This window comes from Callorhinus ursinus, unplaced genomic scaffold (assembly GCF_003265705.2).
Source record: "Callorhinus ursinus isolate GAN/ISIS: 27379988/994484 unplaced genomic scaffold, GSC_fseal_2.0 scaffold59, whole genome shotgun sequence".
Lineage (NCBI taxonomy): Eukaryota > Metazoa > Chordata > Mammalia > Carnivora > Otariidae > Callorhinus > Callorhinus ursinus.
This window is the reverse complement of record NW_027397121.1, coordinates 1,323,412-1,337,277: the sequence shown is the minus strand read 5'-3', so window position 1 is coordinate 1,337,277 and position 13,866 is coordinate 1,323,412. Positions and strand designations below refer to the sequence as shown.

At 37.2% G+C, this 13,866-nt stretch overlaps 1 protein-coding gene across 1 annotated transcript in view; it reads right to left on the bottom strand.

Moving 5' to 3' along the window:
• LOC112815972 (kinesin-like protein KIF6) overlaps positions 1–13,866 on the bottom strand; it is a 182,218-nt gene that overhangs the window by 47,239 nt on the left and 121,113 nt on the right. Inside the window, exon 6 of the mRNA XM_025862293.2 lies at positions 426–555. Within this exon, the coding sequence (XP_025718078.1) occupies positions 426–555 (130 nt within the window). The remainder of the gene's footprint in view (positions 1–425; positions 556–13,866) is intronic.

The window sequence follows — 13,866 nt, the reverse complement described above, 5'->3', positions numbered from 1 at the left end:
TCTCATGTTCCATGTATTGTTCTAAATGCCATATAAATATTAATTTCCTAAATACATGAAAATATGTGGATCTGTAAACATGTGCCAATATTTGGAGGATCTGAGGTTAGGAATAATGAACTGTGTATTTTTAAATTTCAAAAATTATGCAAAAATTCCTATGATTAAAACATTTAAGGAGTTTCTGTTGGTTATCTGCAAACTAATTTGTAGAAAATTGAAAATATCAAAGGTGCCAGTCTAGAGATCAGACCCTGCTTCTTAACTAAGCTGAATGACCCTGGGAAAGTCTCAATTCTCTGAATCTAGGATTTCTTATCTGTGACAGGAGATCTGGATGAGATTGTCTTTGAGGTTGTTCTGTCCCTAAAATTCTATTAGATCTTATAATATGGAAAAGCAGCTTGCGGAGAAAAGTTTATTACCTCAGCAATCATTCTGTTGGTGTCTCCTAAGAAGAGCAGATTTAGAGCTTCTTCCTCTGTGGCTGCCTGATGGAGAGACAGGTTTTTCAGGTGAATGTTCTGATCAGGGTCCTCCAATATTGTCACTTTCCTAGGAAAATGGGAAGCAACAAAACAAGGGATTTTGAGAATGAAAAGAACTGAAGTCTTCTTACAGGTTTATTTTTAAAAAGTTGTAGAGTACTACATCTTGAACTTATAAAATCAAACAATACACAAGACACTGTACAGTACTGGATACACATCAAAACACTGACATTCCTTTGACAGTACTATTAAATAGTCTGGGGGCTGAAAAGTGTATCACAAGCTCCTGATTCAAGGCCATCTGTCTTTGCAATCGTCAGATCACTAAATCATACATATTCTTGCTGAATTAAAAATGCAAATAGATAACCTTCTACCTATATATCAGGGAAGTTGGCTACATTGTTTTTTCTCTGTCTAATTCAGCTTCTTACATAGGTAAGGCACTAATTATTCTTCTTCTAATTTTTCCCTTTTGTTCAATTTCATATTACTTTCAATTTACATGACCTTTCAAACTGGTTAGCTCATCAATTTAAACATGCTGGAAATTGAAGTATCTGCCATCCTTCCAGGAGTTATTTACCTTGTCTAGTTTTCTTATCAAGATGAGTTTTAAAATTCTCAGGAAGTCTTATAATAAAGTTTTAGTTTGTCATTATTATTTTTATGTCCATCAAATGTGTTTCTTAATCCTTGTTTTTTTGTTTTTTTTTTTTTTTTTACAACATATCTTTTCCCTCCATTACATCCTTATGGTCAAAGCTTTAGGTCTGGAATTACATTCATCTATTACAACTGCCTTCACGGGATGCCAACATCATTTCCTCCCCAAGTGAATCTTAACTCTGTTTCCAGAGTTGGCTTGTCAATACTCTCCTTGGAGTCCTTTTAGGACTTTCTGCAACTGAATACAATGTGAGCTCCTTATACTCTGCTTCAAAGGCCCACCGATTCAAGCAATAAAATTACTAGAGAGAGTTCCCTTCTGACTCTTGAGCTGTGCCTCCTTGATTTTCTTAAGAATTGTTAAGGAAAGAAAATCTTATAATTCACTAGTATTGCCAAAAATTACCTCGTCATATCTGCACTTGCTTAAGGCATTTGGGATCAATGATAAGGGCATCATCTAGCATTATTTCTCCTTTAAAAGTATAAATAGCCAATGGACATATGTCACTTGTCTATTTATAAAAACACATTTAGAATACCTTAAAAACAGAGATTTTGCAAATAATCATTTTTTTTCATCCTTCCCTTTGGTAAAGAGGTTATCTGGGCTTTCATATGTAGTCTGTGGGTAAGATACTAATTGACGGAAGAAAATGTAGCTCTACCACAACACATCTGTGACCAATATGTCACTAATAATGTAGTCCTTTGCCAAGTTTTGGACTCCTTTTTGTCTCCTTCAACAATACCAACTAAGATGGAAAAAGATTTCTTCCCTTAATGAAAACAAATGTATTTTATTTATTTTTCAACAAGACTCATAAGTGAGCTTATTAAAAACGCTTAAGAGTTGAAAAATGTTTGGAAAACATGAATGCATTTTTAACTGAAATGGATGAATTGTGTTCTATTTTTAGGAACCCTCTCTACTCCTTAAACTTTAGATCCACCCTGACTTTCTAAAGTGCTCGAGAAGGTTTAGCTAAATTCAATCACTAGGGACACGGAAGTCAGAATTCTTCCTACATCCATAGATTCTGGGTGCAAGAAATTAAGTAATACTGGAAGGAAGACGAAAACAGGAAACAAGTGAGGAGATGGTACATTCAAAGTGAAAATAGAAGAGAGTTCTTTTTCAACATGGAGCTAACAATGAATTCTCCAACTCTGAGGCCAAGTCATCTGTGATACATGTTGAACCACCAAGCCAGAGACAGCATTATCTTGTGCAAGCTCAGAAAAGGGAGAGGCTGGGGGAGCAGGAAATGATTCAAAGAAGAGAATGCTCATGCTCTTTGGGCACCCAAAGGGTGCCAGGCACCAGCACTGTTTCATTTAATACAGTTGTTCTCACCTTGGCTGCACACCAGAACAATCTGTAGAACTAAAAGCAAACAATAAAAGGCTGATGCCGGGTCCTGTCCTAAGAGATTTTAATTTGATTGTTCTGGGGCCCTGGTCTGGGTATCAGAAATCATACAAACTCCAAGTGAGTCTAGCGTACAGTCAAGACTGAAAGCCACTGAATTCATCTTTAATCACCCTACAAGGTAGATACATGGGGTGGAGATTTCTGGTTTCTTTATCTTACTTTCTGCCCAGTTCCACCCCATGCCCAAAGGGGAAAATTGATCATCTTATGGGTTGCAGGAAGTTACTCTTGAACTACACCTATTAATAGGCAAGGTCACTGTGAATTTTAAAAAGCTAGTCTTTTCTCAGGAAGTTTCTTGTCTACTCCCTGACTTCCCATACAGCTGATGGGTCAACTAAGTCACCCATCAGCCGCAGCAATAACTAATGCTCAACTGGGGATTATGATCTACCTAAACATCAATATGGTTTTTAACATTACCAAATCAAAAAACCTAAGTGCTGGTAGGGACTCAACATACATACATCTCTCACCATTACTTCACTGAAATAAGAAATGCAGAAAACAAGCAGGTTTGGAATTCTGAAAGTGTTCATTTGTTAGACAGCCTAAATGGCTCACTGATATGGGATTATATTTACATAGAATAGTTAGAAGCATAAGGTGGAAAGTGTGAAATATCATCAGAGGCATTTGGCTAAGCTACTTCTTTCTTCTAAATCATTGAGAACCTTTGATCTCCAGTGTGGCTACTTCAGAACTACTACACTTCTATATTTACTTCCAGGACCTTGCCCAGCTTTGTCACTTTGTCACAAAATACAATTTGCACATGCCCCCAGTTTTTCTGTCTAGAACTCTCAGCTCTCTTTTGTGACCCATCCCTATGCATCTCTCTGATGCTTTTCTGATATTATGTTTCCCTCACAATTGTCTGATTTCTTGCCCATGGAGGTTTTGAAAAGTAAATAAAATAAGCAGGTTGGCGTCCAATTTAGTTTGGCTTCTTTCATGGTTCTCTCTCTACTTAGGGCTCATCTGTGGCCACCCTGTAAAAGGTTCTACCTCTGGCATCCTTCTGGAATCTTCTGTGGTACAACTTTCTCTCTCCAGTCAGGATCTCCCTTGCCAGTTCTTCTCCTCAGATTCTTCCCTGGTTTCTGCCCAATCCCTTGGGCATGAGGCGTTGTACTTTCCTTCATAGCCCTGCCTGCCTTCACTGAAAATCCCTTTTGCACTAAGCCTGACAGCCAATGTGTCAGCCCCACCCACTCTCATGCCTTCACTCACAGAAGCCCAGCCTGAGCCATGCCCTGAGTACTAACTCTTGCCTAGGTGGGCTAATCTGGGAGTGAGAATGTTTTAAACTTTGCTGCTGGTGGAATGCGTTTTCAAAGGTGGGGGAAATTAGAACCATTAGCAAAAGTTTCTCATCAAGTTGCTTCCTTCCTTGGCCTTTTTTTTCTCTCTGTCACAAATCAATAGCTATTTCCTGAATCCTTAGTCCACCACTCAATTCCGACTATAATTTTCATGGGCTTGAAAGAGGGCTTTATTAGAATTTCTTAAATAAACATCCTAATTCCAAGATGGAAACCCCCCAAACTATTTATTTGATTCTTTTTGAAAGGGCCTGTGAATAGTTTTCCCTACAAAATGTTTCTAAAATGTTTAGATTTCAAGCAAAAAGTCACTGATAGCCTTAACTTGGACACCTAAGTGGAAAAGTTCTGCTAAGTATACTCGGCCTGCTTAATGATGGGGAAGAAGCGGGCTTTGTGTTTTCTCTGTAAACAGAGAATCTTTTCCATTTGGCTAAGTAGTTGGAATTTGTAGACTCTTTCTAACTGGCTGGAAGACAGAGAAAGAGCAATAGCCAAGCTCTTGTTCTCAATAATGGAAGCCATCAATGAAAGAACCCTCCCCTCCCCACACCCTACCTCCACAACATTCCAATACTACCAACTTGCTGAACAGGAACTTTTCCAAGAGTTGCTGCAATGAATCTGGTTTCTCATTTATATGTTGTAAACACGTGTTGCCATGGTGCTGTTTTTTTTTTCTCCCTACTTGCAAATGCCCCGTGTGATTGTGCAGGCGCCCTGCACAATGGCACCATGTCCAAGGGGGTGCAATTCATATCATAAGTTTGTATATTTATTATGAAAAAATGTCTATCAGAGGGCAGAAAAGCATCTTCTAACAAAACTAGCATATTACAACAGTTTTCCAACAGATGGCAGGGGTGCCTTTTAATAATTCACATGAAGGTGCTATCCAGAATAGAAGTAACCCTGTCTAGTTAGTTGCCTTGACTCAGAGAAATATCAATAGCAGGCCGGCCTCATGAAAATTGAAGGGGATCCAGTCAGGTTCTTCTAAATAAATGGATATGTTTCACATGTTGTAAACACAGTCACACTATTCATTTTAATGAAGAAAATACTCTTTCATTCGGTGGTTTCAACCTCTTTTTTTTTCCCCACCCCAACACACATTCTCAGAAGCTTTTCATGGTAAAGATTTGAGAAAAGGGAAGTGGCAAATTTTTAGGAGACGTGTAAGGGGAACCATCCTTCCTGCATTTAAATAATTTTAAAGTTAGATTTTCTTCAGATTGACTAAAAATCTAAAAGATGTCCTCTGTTATATAGAAAATTGGAACATCCCTTGAGGAAGATTTACAAACCTGTAATCCATTTTTATATTGGTCTTAACCTAGACAGAATGGACTAAAAGTAATGGATATTTTTTCTATTTACTGAAAATTCTTTCTAGTAGATTGAAAAACGTATCTTTTCTTTATAGTTTTATCTAATATATCTTTTTACTGATAATGAAGAATCTAATCACATGACATTTTAAAAACTAAGTTATTTAATTTTACCTACTAAAAATACCAGTTTCTCTAGCAAATATTTAAGGAATCAATTATATCAATTCTCAATAATCTCTTTCAGAGGAAAGAAGCAGAACTATTTCCTAATTCATTTTATGAGGTCAGCATTACCTAATGCCAAAGATATACAAAGACATTGCAAGAAAACATAAGACTAATATCTCTCATGAACACAGATGCAAAAATCCTCAACAAAATATTAGCAAATCAAATCCAACAAAGTAAAAAAAGAATTTATGCCACAACCGAGTGAGATTTATCCCATGTATATGTGGTTGGTTTAATATTCAAAACTTAATTAATGTAATTCATCATACCAAGGCTAAAAAAGAAAAACCACATGACCATATCAATAGGTGCAGAAAAAGTAACAATATCCACCACCCATTCATGATAAAAACTCTCAGGAAACAAGGAATAGAGGGGAACCTTCTCAACTTAATAAAGACTACTATCAAAAACCTACAGCTAGGGCGCCTGGGTGGCTCAGTCATTAAGCGTCTGCCTTTGGCTCAGGTCATGATCCCAGGGTCCTGGGATCGAGTCCCACAACGGGCTCCCTGCTCCGCAGGAAGCCTGCTTCTCCCTCTCTCACTCCCCCTGCTTGTGTTCCTGCTCTCACTGTCTCTCTCTCTGTCAAATAAATAAATAAAATCTTAAAAAAAAAAAACCTACAGCTAACATCATAATTAATGGTGAGAAACTCAAAGCATTTCCGCTAAGATCAGATACAGGACAAGGGTGTCCCTCTTACCACTGCTTTTCAACATTGTAGTGGAAATCCTTGCTAATGCAACAATGCAAGAAAAGGAAATAAAAGGTATACAGATTGGGAAGGAAGACCTAAAACTGTTTCTGGTCACAGATGACATGATCATCTATGTAGAATACTGAAAGAATTGACAACACAACTTCTAGGACTAATATGTAATTACAGCAACATTGCAGGATGTAAGGTTAATTTACAAAAGTCAATTGTTTTCTCATATACCAGAAATGAACAAGTAGAATTTGAAATTAAAAACACAATACCATTCACATTAGCATCCAAAAAAGTGAAATACTTAGGTATAAATCTAACAAAATGCACACAAGATCTATATGAGGAAAACTACAAAACTTTGATGAAAGAACCAAAGAACCAAATGAGAAATATTCCATGTTCATGGATAGGAAGACTCAATACTGTCCAGATTTCAGTTTTTCCCAACTTGATCCACAGATTCAAAGCAATCCCAATAAATTCCTAGTTATTTGTGGATATTGAAAAAATGATTCCACAGTATATATGGAGACACCAAGGACCCAAAAATAGCAAAAACAAAGAGGATCAATATCACCTGACTTCAAGATTTACTATAAAGCTACAGTATCAAGGCAGTGTGGCATTGGTGAAAGCATAGATAAACAGATCAATGGAACAAAATAGAGAGCCCAGAAATAGACCCACATGAATACAGTAAGCTGATGTTTGGCAAAGGAGTAAAGACAACACAATGGAGCAAAGATAGTCTCTTTAACAAATGGTGCTGCAACAACTGGACATCCACATGCAAAAAATAAATAAATAAGGAAGAAAGAAAGAAAAAAAAAGAGCCATTATCCAAAATATAAAAAGAACTTTGAAAACTCAGCAATAAGGAAACAGACAATCCAATTCAAAAATGGTCCCTAAGACTTTAACAGATCCCTTACCTAACAAGATATACAGATGGCAAATAAGCATACAAAAAGATGATCCAAATCTTATTTCATCAAAGAAATGCAGATTAAAATGAGATACCACTACACACATGTTAGAAATGCCCAAATCCAGAACATTACCAACATCAAATGCTGGTGCTGGTGAGGAAGTGGAGCAATCTCATTCACTGCTAGTAGGAATACAAAATGGTACAGCCACTTTGGAAGACAATTTGGCTATTTCTTATAAAACTAAACATGCTCTATTAGATGTTCCATTCAACTGCTGAATCACTAAACTCTACCTCTGAAACTAATAATACACTATACATCAATTAATTGAATTTAAATTTTAAAAATTTAAAAATTTTTTAAAAAGTGAGGAAAGAGAGAAAATAAAACAACTAAGCATGCTCTGACCAAATGACTCAGCAATCATGATATCCAATCCAGAAATCATGTTCCTTCATATTTACCCAAAAGGGATGAAAACTTATGTTCACACAAAAATCTGCACATGGATGTTTATAGCAGCTTTATTCATAATTGTCAAAACTTGGAAGCAACCAAGATGTCCTTCAGTAGGTAAAGGAATAAATTAATTTTGGTACATCCAGACAGTGGAATATAATTCAGCACTGAAAAGAAATGAGCCATCAAGTCATGAAAACACATGGAGACACCTTCAATGCATATTACTAAGTGAAAGAAGCCAGTCTGAAAAGGTTACATACTATATGACATTTTGGAAAAGGCAAAACTATGGAGACAGTAAAAAGATCATTGGTTGCCTGGGGCAAGAGGTAGCAGGGGATGGATAACTAGGCCGTAACTAGCACAGAGGATTTTTAGGGCAGTGAAAATACTATATATTTGTCCAAACCCTCACAATGTACAATACCAAGAGTATTACAAACATAAGGTAAACTATGGACTTTGGGTGATTTTGATGTGTCCATGTAGGTTTATTCTTGGTAACAAATATATCATTCTGGTGAGTGGTGGGGAAGGCTATGCAGGTATAGGATTGAGAGATGTATGGGAAATTCTTGTACCTTCTTCTCAATTTTGTTGTAAACCTAAAACTGCTCTAAAAATTTAAGTCTTCAAGAAAAAAACTTGGTTTTAACTTTTTAAAAGACACACATGGTATATTAACAAATGAAATATTTTATCAGAAAAAGAACAAGTCCAAATTCAAAGCTGCAAAATATTGAGTGAATGTTGTGATGAATTCTTGTTTGTTATCCAAATTAATTTCATTCAATTGGTAAATATCTTCTCCTAAATAGTATGATTACTATTTCTAATCTACCTGTGTTGCTAAATTATAACATTATTAGACCTGAACTCTGATCCATTTGATTTCCCAAAGAACTTAACCAATATCCTAAGGTTATTCTACTTGCATAAGTCTGCCATTTCAGAGATGCTGGCACCTGTACATGATTTATTCCCTGTCTGAAAATGAGCAAGGATTAAGTTATCTAATGCAATCTACTACTATGCTTATGCTTTCAAATGGTATGAAAACAAATATCATCAAAAGAACTCGACAGAGAACTGGAAGCTGTTGGCCACTGCTAAAGAAATGGAAGACCAAAATGGGAATTACTCGTGATAGTCAAAGACAGAATCATACTAGGTACAATTAATGTGTAGGAAAACAACACTCTTCTCATAGATGGTTATATGTATTTATTTATTGGTTACTATCATTTAATTATTTCACTAAGATTTAGTATGTATATGAAACATTCTTTCATTTCTCTTTTTTTCAAAATTATATCCAAATAGGATCAATTTTTTGATTGTTAAGAACTTGATAAGGTCACTTTTCTGTATTATATTAAACTAACCAAACTTTTCTCATCCCCAAACAATATCACTGTGCAACCACCAACAAACAAATGGCTCCCAAATCTAATGTACCTAACCAAGGCTTCCCATATACTTATCTATTGTCTACAGGCAATCACTATTTGCATAATTTTCCCAAAATGAATATTTTACACATCAAACACAATGCTTACACTAGTACCTCTCTCTTACACTAGTATGCTTTGCTAATTTCCAATTATATTCAGCCATAAATATCATGTTCCTTCTGGTGTTCCAGACTCACAAATAACCCATCATTTAATGAAATGCCTTATTTGACTTAATTCCATATAGTGATTATAGAGCCACTATACACTAAAAAATTTATCTTCTTCAGAGATACCAACTTAATTTTTCTAAAGAAAATATTTTTCCTCTCATTATTCACTAATACTTGCTTTCTCATTCAGACTTCATGGTTGCACCATCAAAATTATGTGGTCAAGTTTTCCACATTAGGGGGAATTATAGCAGTAAATAGATCTAGAGGCCATGGATTTCTAATTTTGGAAAACCATAGCATTTCCTATCAGGGAAATACCTTTATACACCTCTAAGATTATGCTATTGCATTTGACAACTTCTGCACTTATTTACTTTTATTTATTTTCATTTTAACATAAGTTTTTTTTTCCAACTATAAAAGTCATACATGCTTCTTGTGAAAAAGTTTGAAAATTTAAAAAAGTAGAAAGAATTTTAAAAAATAAAAACAGAATCCCACCACAAGAACAATGATAATGCATTGATATACTTCCTTAAAACAATTTTCTTATGCTAAATATTTAGCAGATTTGTGGTAAAAATGTAAGTGCAGGCATGTTATTATATCCTTTAGTATTAATAATACATTTTCTTCTATTTTTTAGGATGCAGGTGCAGGGAAGGAAATAAGGTATCCACATGGATTTTTTTTTCCCCCAGATAACTAATTGTGGCTCACAATGCAGGCTGCCTTTATGGAATCTGTCCTCCCCTTCCGTGTAACTGTTAGGCTCTGATTTTTGTTCAGGGAATTATATAAAAATACTAGAGTTTCCCAGACTCCCTTGCAACTACAACTGGCCATGTAACATAATTCTGGTCAGTGACAAGTACATGAAAGTCAAAGGATAGAGCTTCTGGGGAAGACTGTTAAAGGACAGGCTCAGCTAGCACATGCCTGCCTCCTTATTTTTTCTTCCAGGAATGTGGATATGTTGCTGAAGGTAGGGTAGTCATTCTGCATGAGGACTAAAGCCATCTGCTAAGAATGGTTCCAGCAGAATGATAAAAGGAAGCCCCAATGGCATCCTGGAGCTTCTATAGCAGCCCTGGTTCCCATCTCTAGAATCCTTACTGTTGTGTGCAGGTTTGGGGCAGGGTGAGGGCAGAAGTCAGGTGTAGGGGTGGACAGACTATTTGGTCAAGGCACTATAAATTGGGCTGCTGTTATAAGCAGTTGTTAGTTAATTCACTAACAAAAATGTTCAATCCAGTGACTGAATAACTCTTCCCTTTATCCACATTAAATAGTAATATGCTATAGGATCTCATATCTGTTCTCTCTTTCTCATCTGTCCAATTCTGAAGTGGTACAACACAATTTCATTATTAGAGTTTTACCTAACTTGAATATATGGCATCATTGGGTCCTCTCTCATTTCTCTCTGTTTCAGACATTTCTTTGCTCATCTTGGTTGTTTTTCCTTTCAGATAAACTCTGGACTCCTAACTGTTTTTTAAAGTCTTTAAGATATTGCTTGGAATTTCACTGAACCTCTACATATAGGACGAGCTGACCTCTTCAAGGTATTCACATTTCTCATTCAGAACCAGATTAACAGCTCTCCATTTACCTTCTAAGTCTTCTTTTATTTTTCACCAAAAAATGCACTACCTATATTGTCTTCACAAAGACCTGAACGTTTTACCTTCTTTTACTATTGTGAAAGGGATCTATTTTTACCATTGTTTCTTCTAACTGCGTTATTCCCAGGGCTTCCTTCTTGGATTGAGTCACATATGTACTAAAAGATAATAGGTGGCCAGCCAGCCTGAGTAGCATTGGTCTGATCTGTGGCTCACGGTAACTTTCACTTTGTATTTTAGTCTTCAACTGTCCTAGAACTCAGTCTGAAAACACAAGGTCAATTATAGTCAGCTAAACAATACATAGGCTAACCTGCATGGAAGTTTCAGAGCAGGGAGATTAATGAGTTACCTGTGACACTTATCACCTGGTCCAGATGAGCCCTCTAGCTCTCTGAGAGATCCTCTTCCCCTCACTCTAGATTTCACTGGAAAGGCTTTTCCCCATGCATCATCTGTCTAGGCTGGCTCAGCACTGCCCCCACCTCGGCAGCACTGCCAGCTCTTAGCTCAGTCAGAACTCCGATCTTGGCATATGCCAGTGAAATTAGGAGATCGTTGAGGGAGCAGGCCATGACAGGAGGTTATTGGTTGACATGGCTCCATTCATGAGACTATTGCAGCTCTAAATCATTTTTATGTCTTTTTTGCATGTACACACATTATTAGCTGGACAGTTGAGAGCAGTTGTGTTTTGCAGAAGTTTCTTGTGGTGTTTCATGTGGATGCTGCATATTCCAACTAAATGGTACGTTCATTGAGGATAAACAGACAGTATGACTTCTTTGTAATGCCCCAAAAGAGCTGAGATTCCTGCAATATAGTAAGTGCTTGGTATATATGATGCTGACACTCTCAAACAGTTGTAATCATTTTTTTCTGTATTGTTGAGCTGTAATAGTCAGATGGGCTTCCAAACCCTGTGTATTCTTCTAAATGACAGAATAAAGTGACCAAGGAAGCCTAACCAGTCAATACTTTTTTAGGTAATCTTATGGTTTTGCTTTTATACTCAAAATTTAAAACAGATTGAAAAATTACATTGTATCAGACCAAACCAAATGATTCATAGAGCAATTATGAAGACTAAGTGGACAGAAAGTCAAAGAAAAACAAATCCACACTAACACATAATTTTAAAAGTGCATTTCAACTCTTAATCTTAGAAAAAGAAACTGTATGCATTTGTTTATATGTATCATATGAGAAAGATGGAATAGATTTAGGCGACAGTGTTTTCCCTGTCCTTAATTAATCTCAAGTGACTAACAACCCTAAATATCACAGATATATTTTTACATTCCAGATGTAGGAGTGAAAACACTGCATCTGTTTCTTCCCATCCTTCTACACATCACATATGAGGCAACAGTTGGTGAAAGCTAACACCTCTGTTATGGACTGAATGGTTGTGCCCCCACAAAAACTTGTATGTTGAGCCCTAATCCCTAATGTGATGGTATTTAGAGGTGGGACCTTTGGTAGGTAATGAGGTTTTAGATAAGGTCACAGGGTGGGATCAGCGCCCTTATAAAAAGAGGAAGAGAGACCAGAGTGCTCTCTCTCTCCACCATGTAAGGTCACAGCAAGAAGGCAGGAAGAGAGCTCTCACCAGGAGCCAAACCTGCCAGTTCCTTGATATTGGACTTCCCAGTCTCCAGAACTATAAGAAATAAATGTCTGTTGTTTAAGTCACCCAGTTTATGGTATGTTGTTCTGGTAGCCGAGCTGACAAAAATAGCCTCCTATATAAAACATTTCAGATGTTGAGAATGATCTCTTCCAATTGGCCATTCAGAGTACGGGTTATTAGGCTAGTGGGACAGGCTTTGGGTAGAAGTGTCATTTTGGGGCTGGAAAGGTTCTCTATTCCCTCTGTTAGGTAATTGACAATGTTCTATTTCTTCAAGAACGTAGTCCCTGGCCAATCCATGAAGTTCATAGAGTGTAAGTGACCATCATTAGTCACTGGTCACTTGCTCAGACCATCCTCTAAGACAACAGCCCCACTTCTCAAGAGGTTGCCTTCCAGCTATATCAGTAGTTGACTCGGTTGAAGATTGGAGTTAGTTTTAACTTTGAGATCTATGCTTATAGGCCCAGGAATCTCCAAAAATGCTCAATAACACAAATGAAAAATATAATGCAATAGGTAGGAATAAGAACTGAAGGACCCAAGGCACCTGGGAGGCTCAGATGGTTAAGCGTCTGCCTTCGGCTCAGGTCATGATCCCAGGGTCCTGGGATCGAGCCCCACATCCAGCTTCTGGCTCAGCAGAGAGCCTGCTTCTCCTTCTCCCTCCGCCTCTCTCCCTGCTCATGCTCTCTCTCTCTCTCTGTATCTCTGTGTCTTGAATGAATAAATTAAAAAAAAAAAGAACTGAAGGACCCATGCTTCAGCTAAAGGCACTAAATTAAAAAATTTTAAACATAAAATGTGTAGGCCAAATAAAGTAGATTTGCTACCCATCCAAGAGGAGCACTGAGCATAAGCGGAAATACTGACTTGCAAAAGGACAGAGTTTCCTGAGGCCAGAGAAAAGCAGGTGAGTGGGAAGCAGGGTGGGAGGCAGCAAGTTGGGGGAATTCATATTTGGCAGCTTCTGTCTGAGGTAAGGATACAAGTGGCTTGGAAGAAAAATGGAGCAGGTAGTACATGACAACAGAGACAGACATTTGATATAATTATTGTGGGTAATTGGAGAAAAAGCACTCGGTACATGAAGATATTGCTTAGCAGACTGAGGGCCTAGCTGAGCTTGGAGACCATAATGTGGCAGATATTTTCCTCCAGCCTTCTCTGAACCCCCAGGTGGAAATCAGTATCTTCCCATGTACTGTTAAAGAACCCAGGGCATCTTATCACTTAGTATGTATGAAATGGTCTGAAATGTCTATCTGATCATGTCTGAAATGATCAATTTGTGAGTCTGTTCTATTAGACTAAGTTCCCTTTGAGGTAAAGAACAGGTACTCTCCAAGCCTTGCAAAGTGTTAGACAAACAACAGACAGA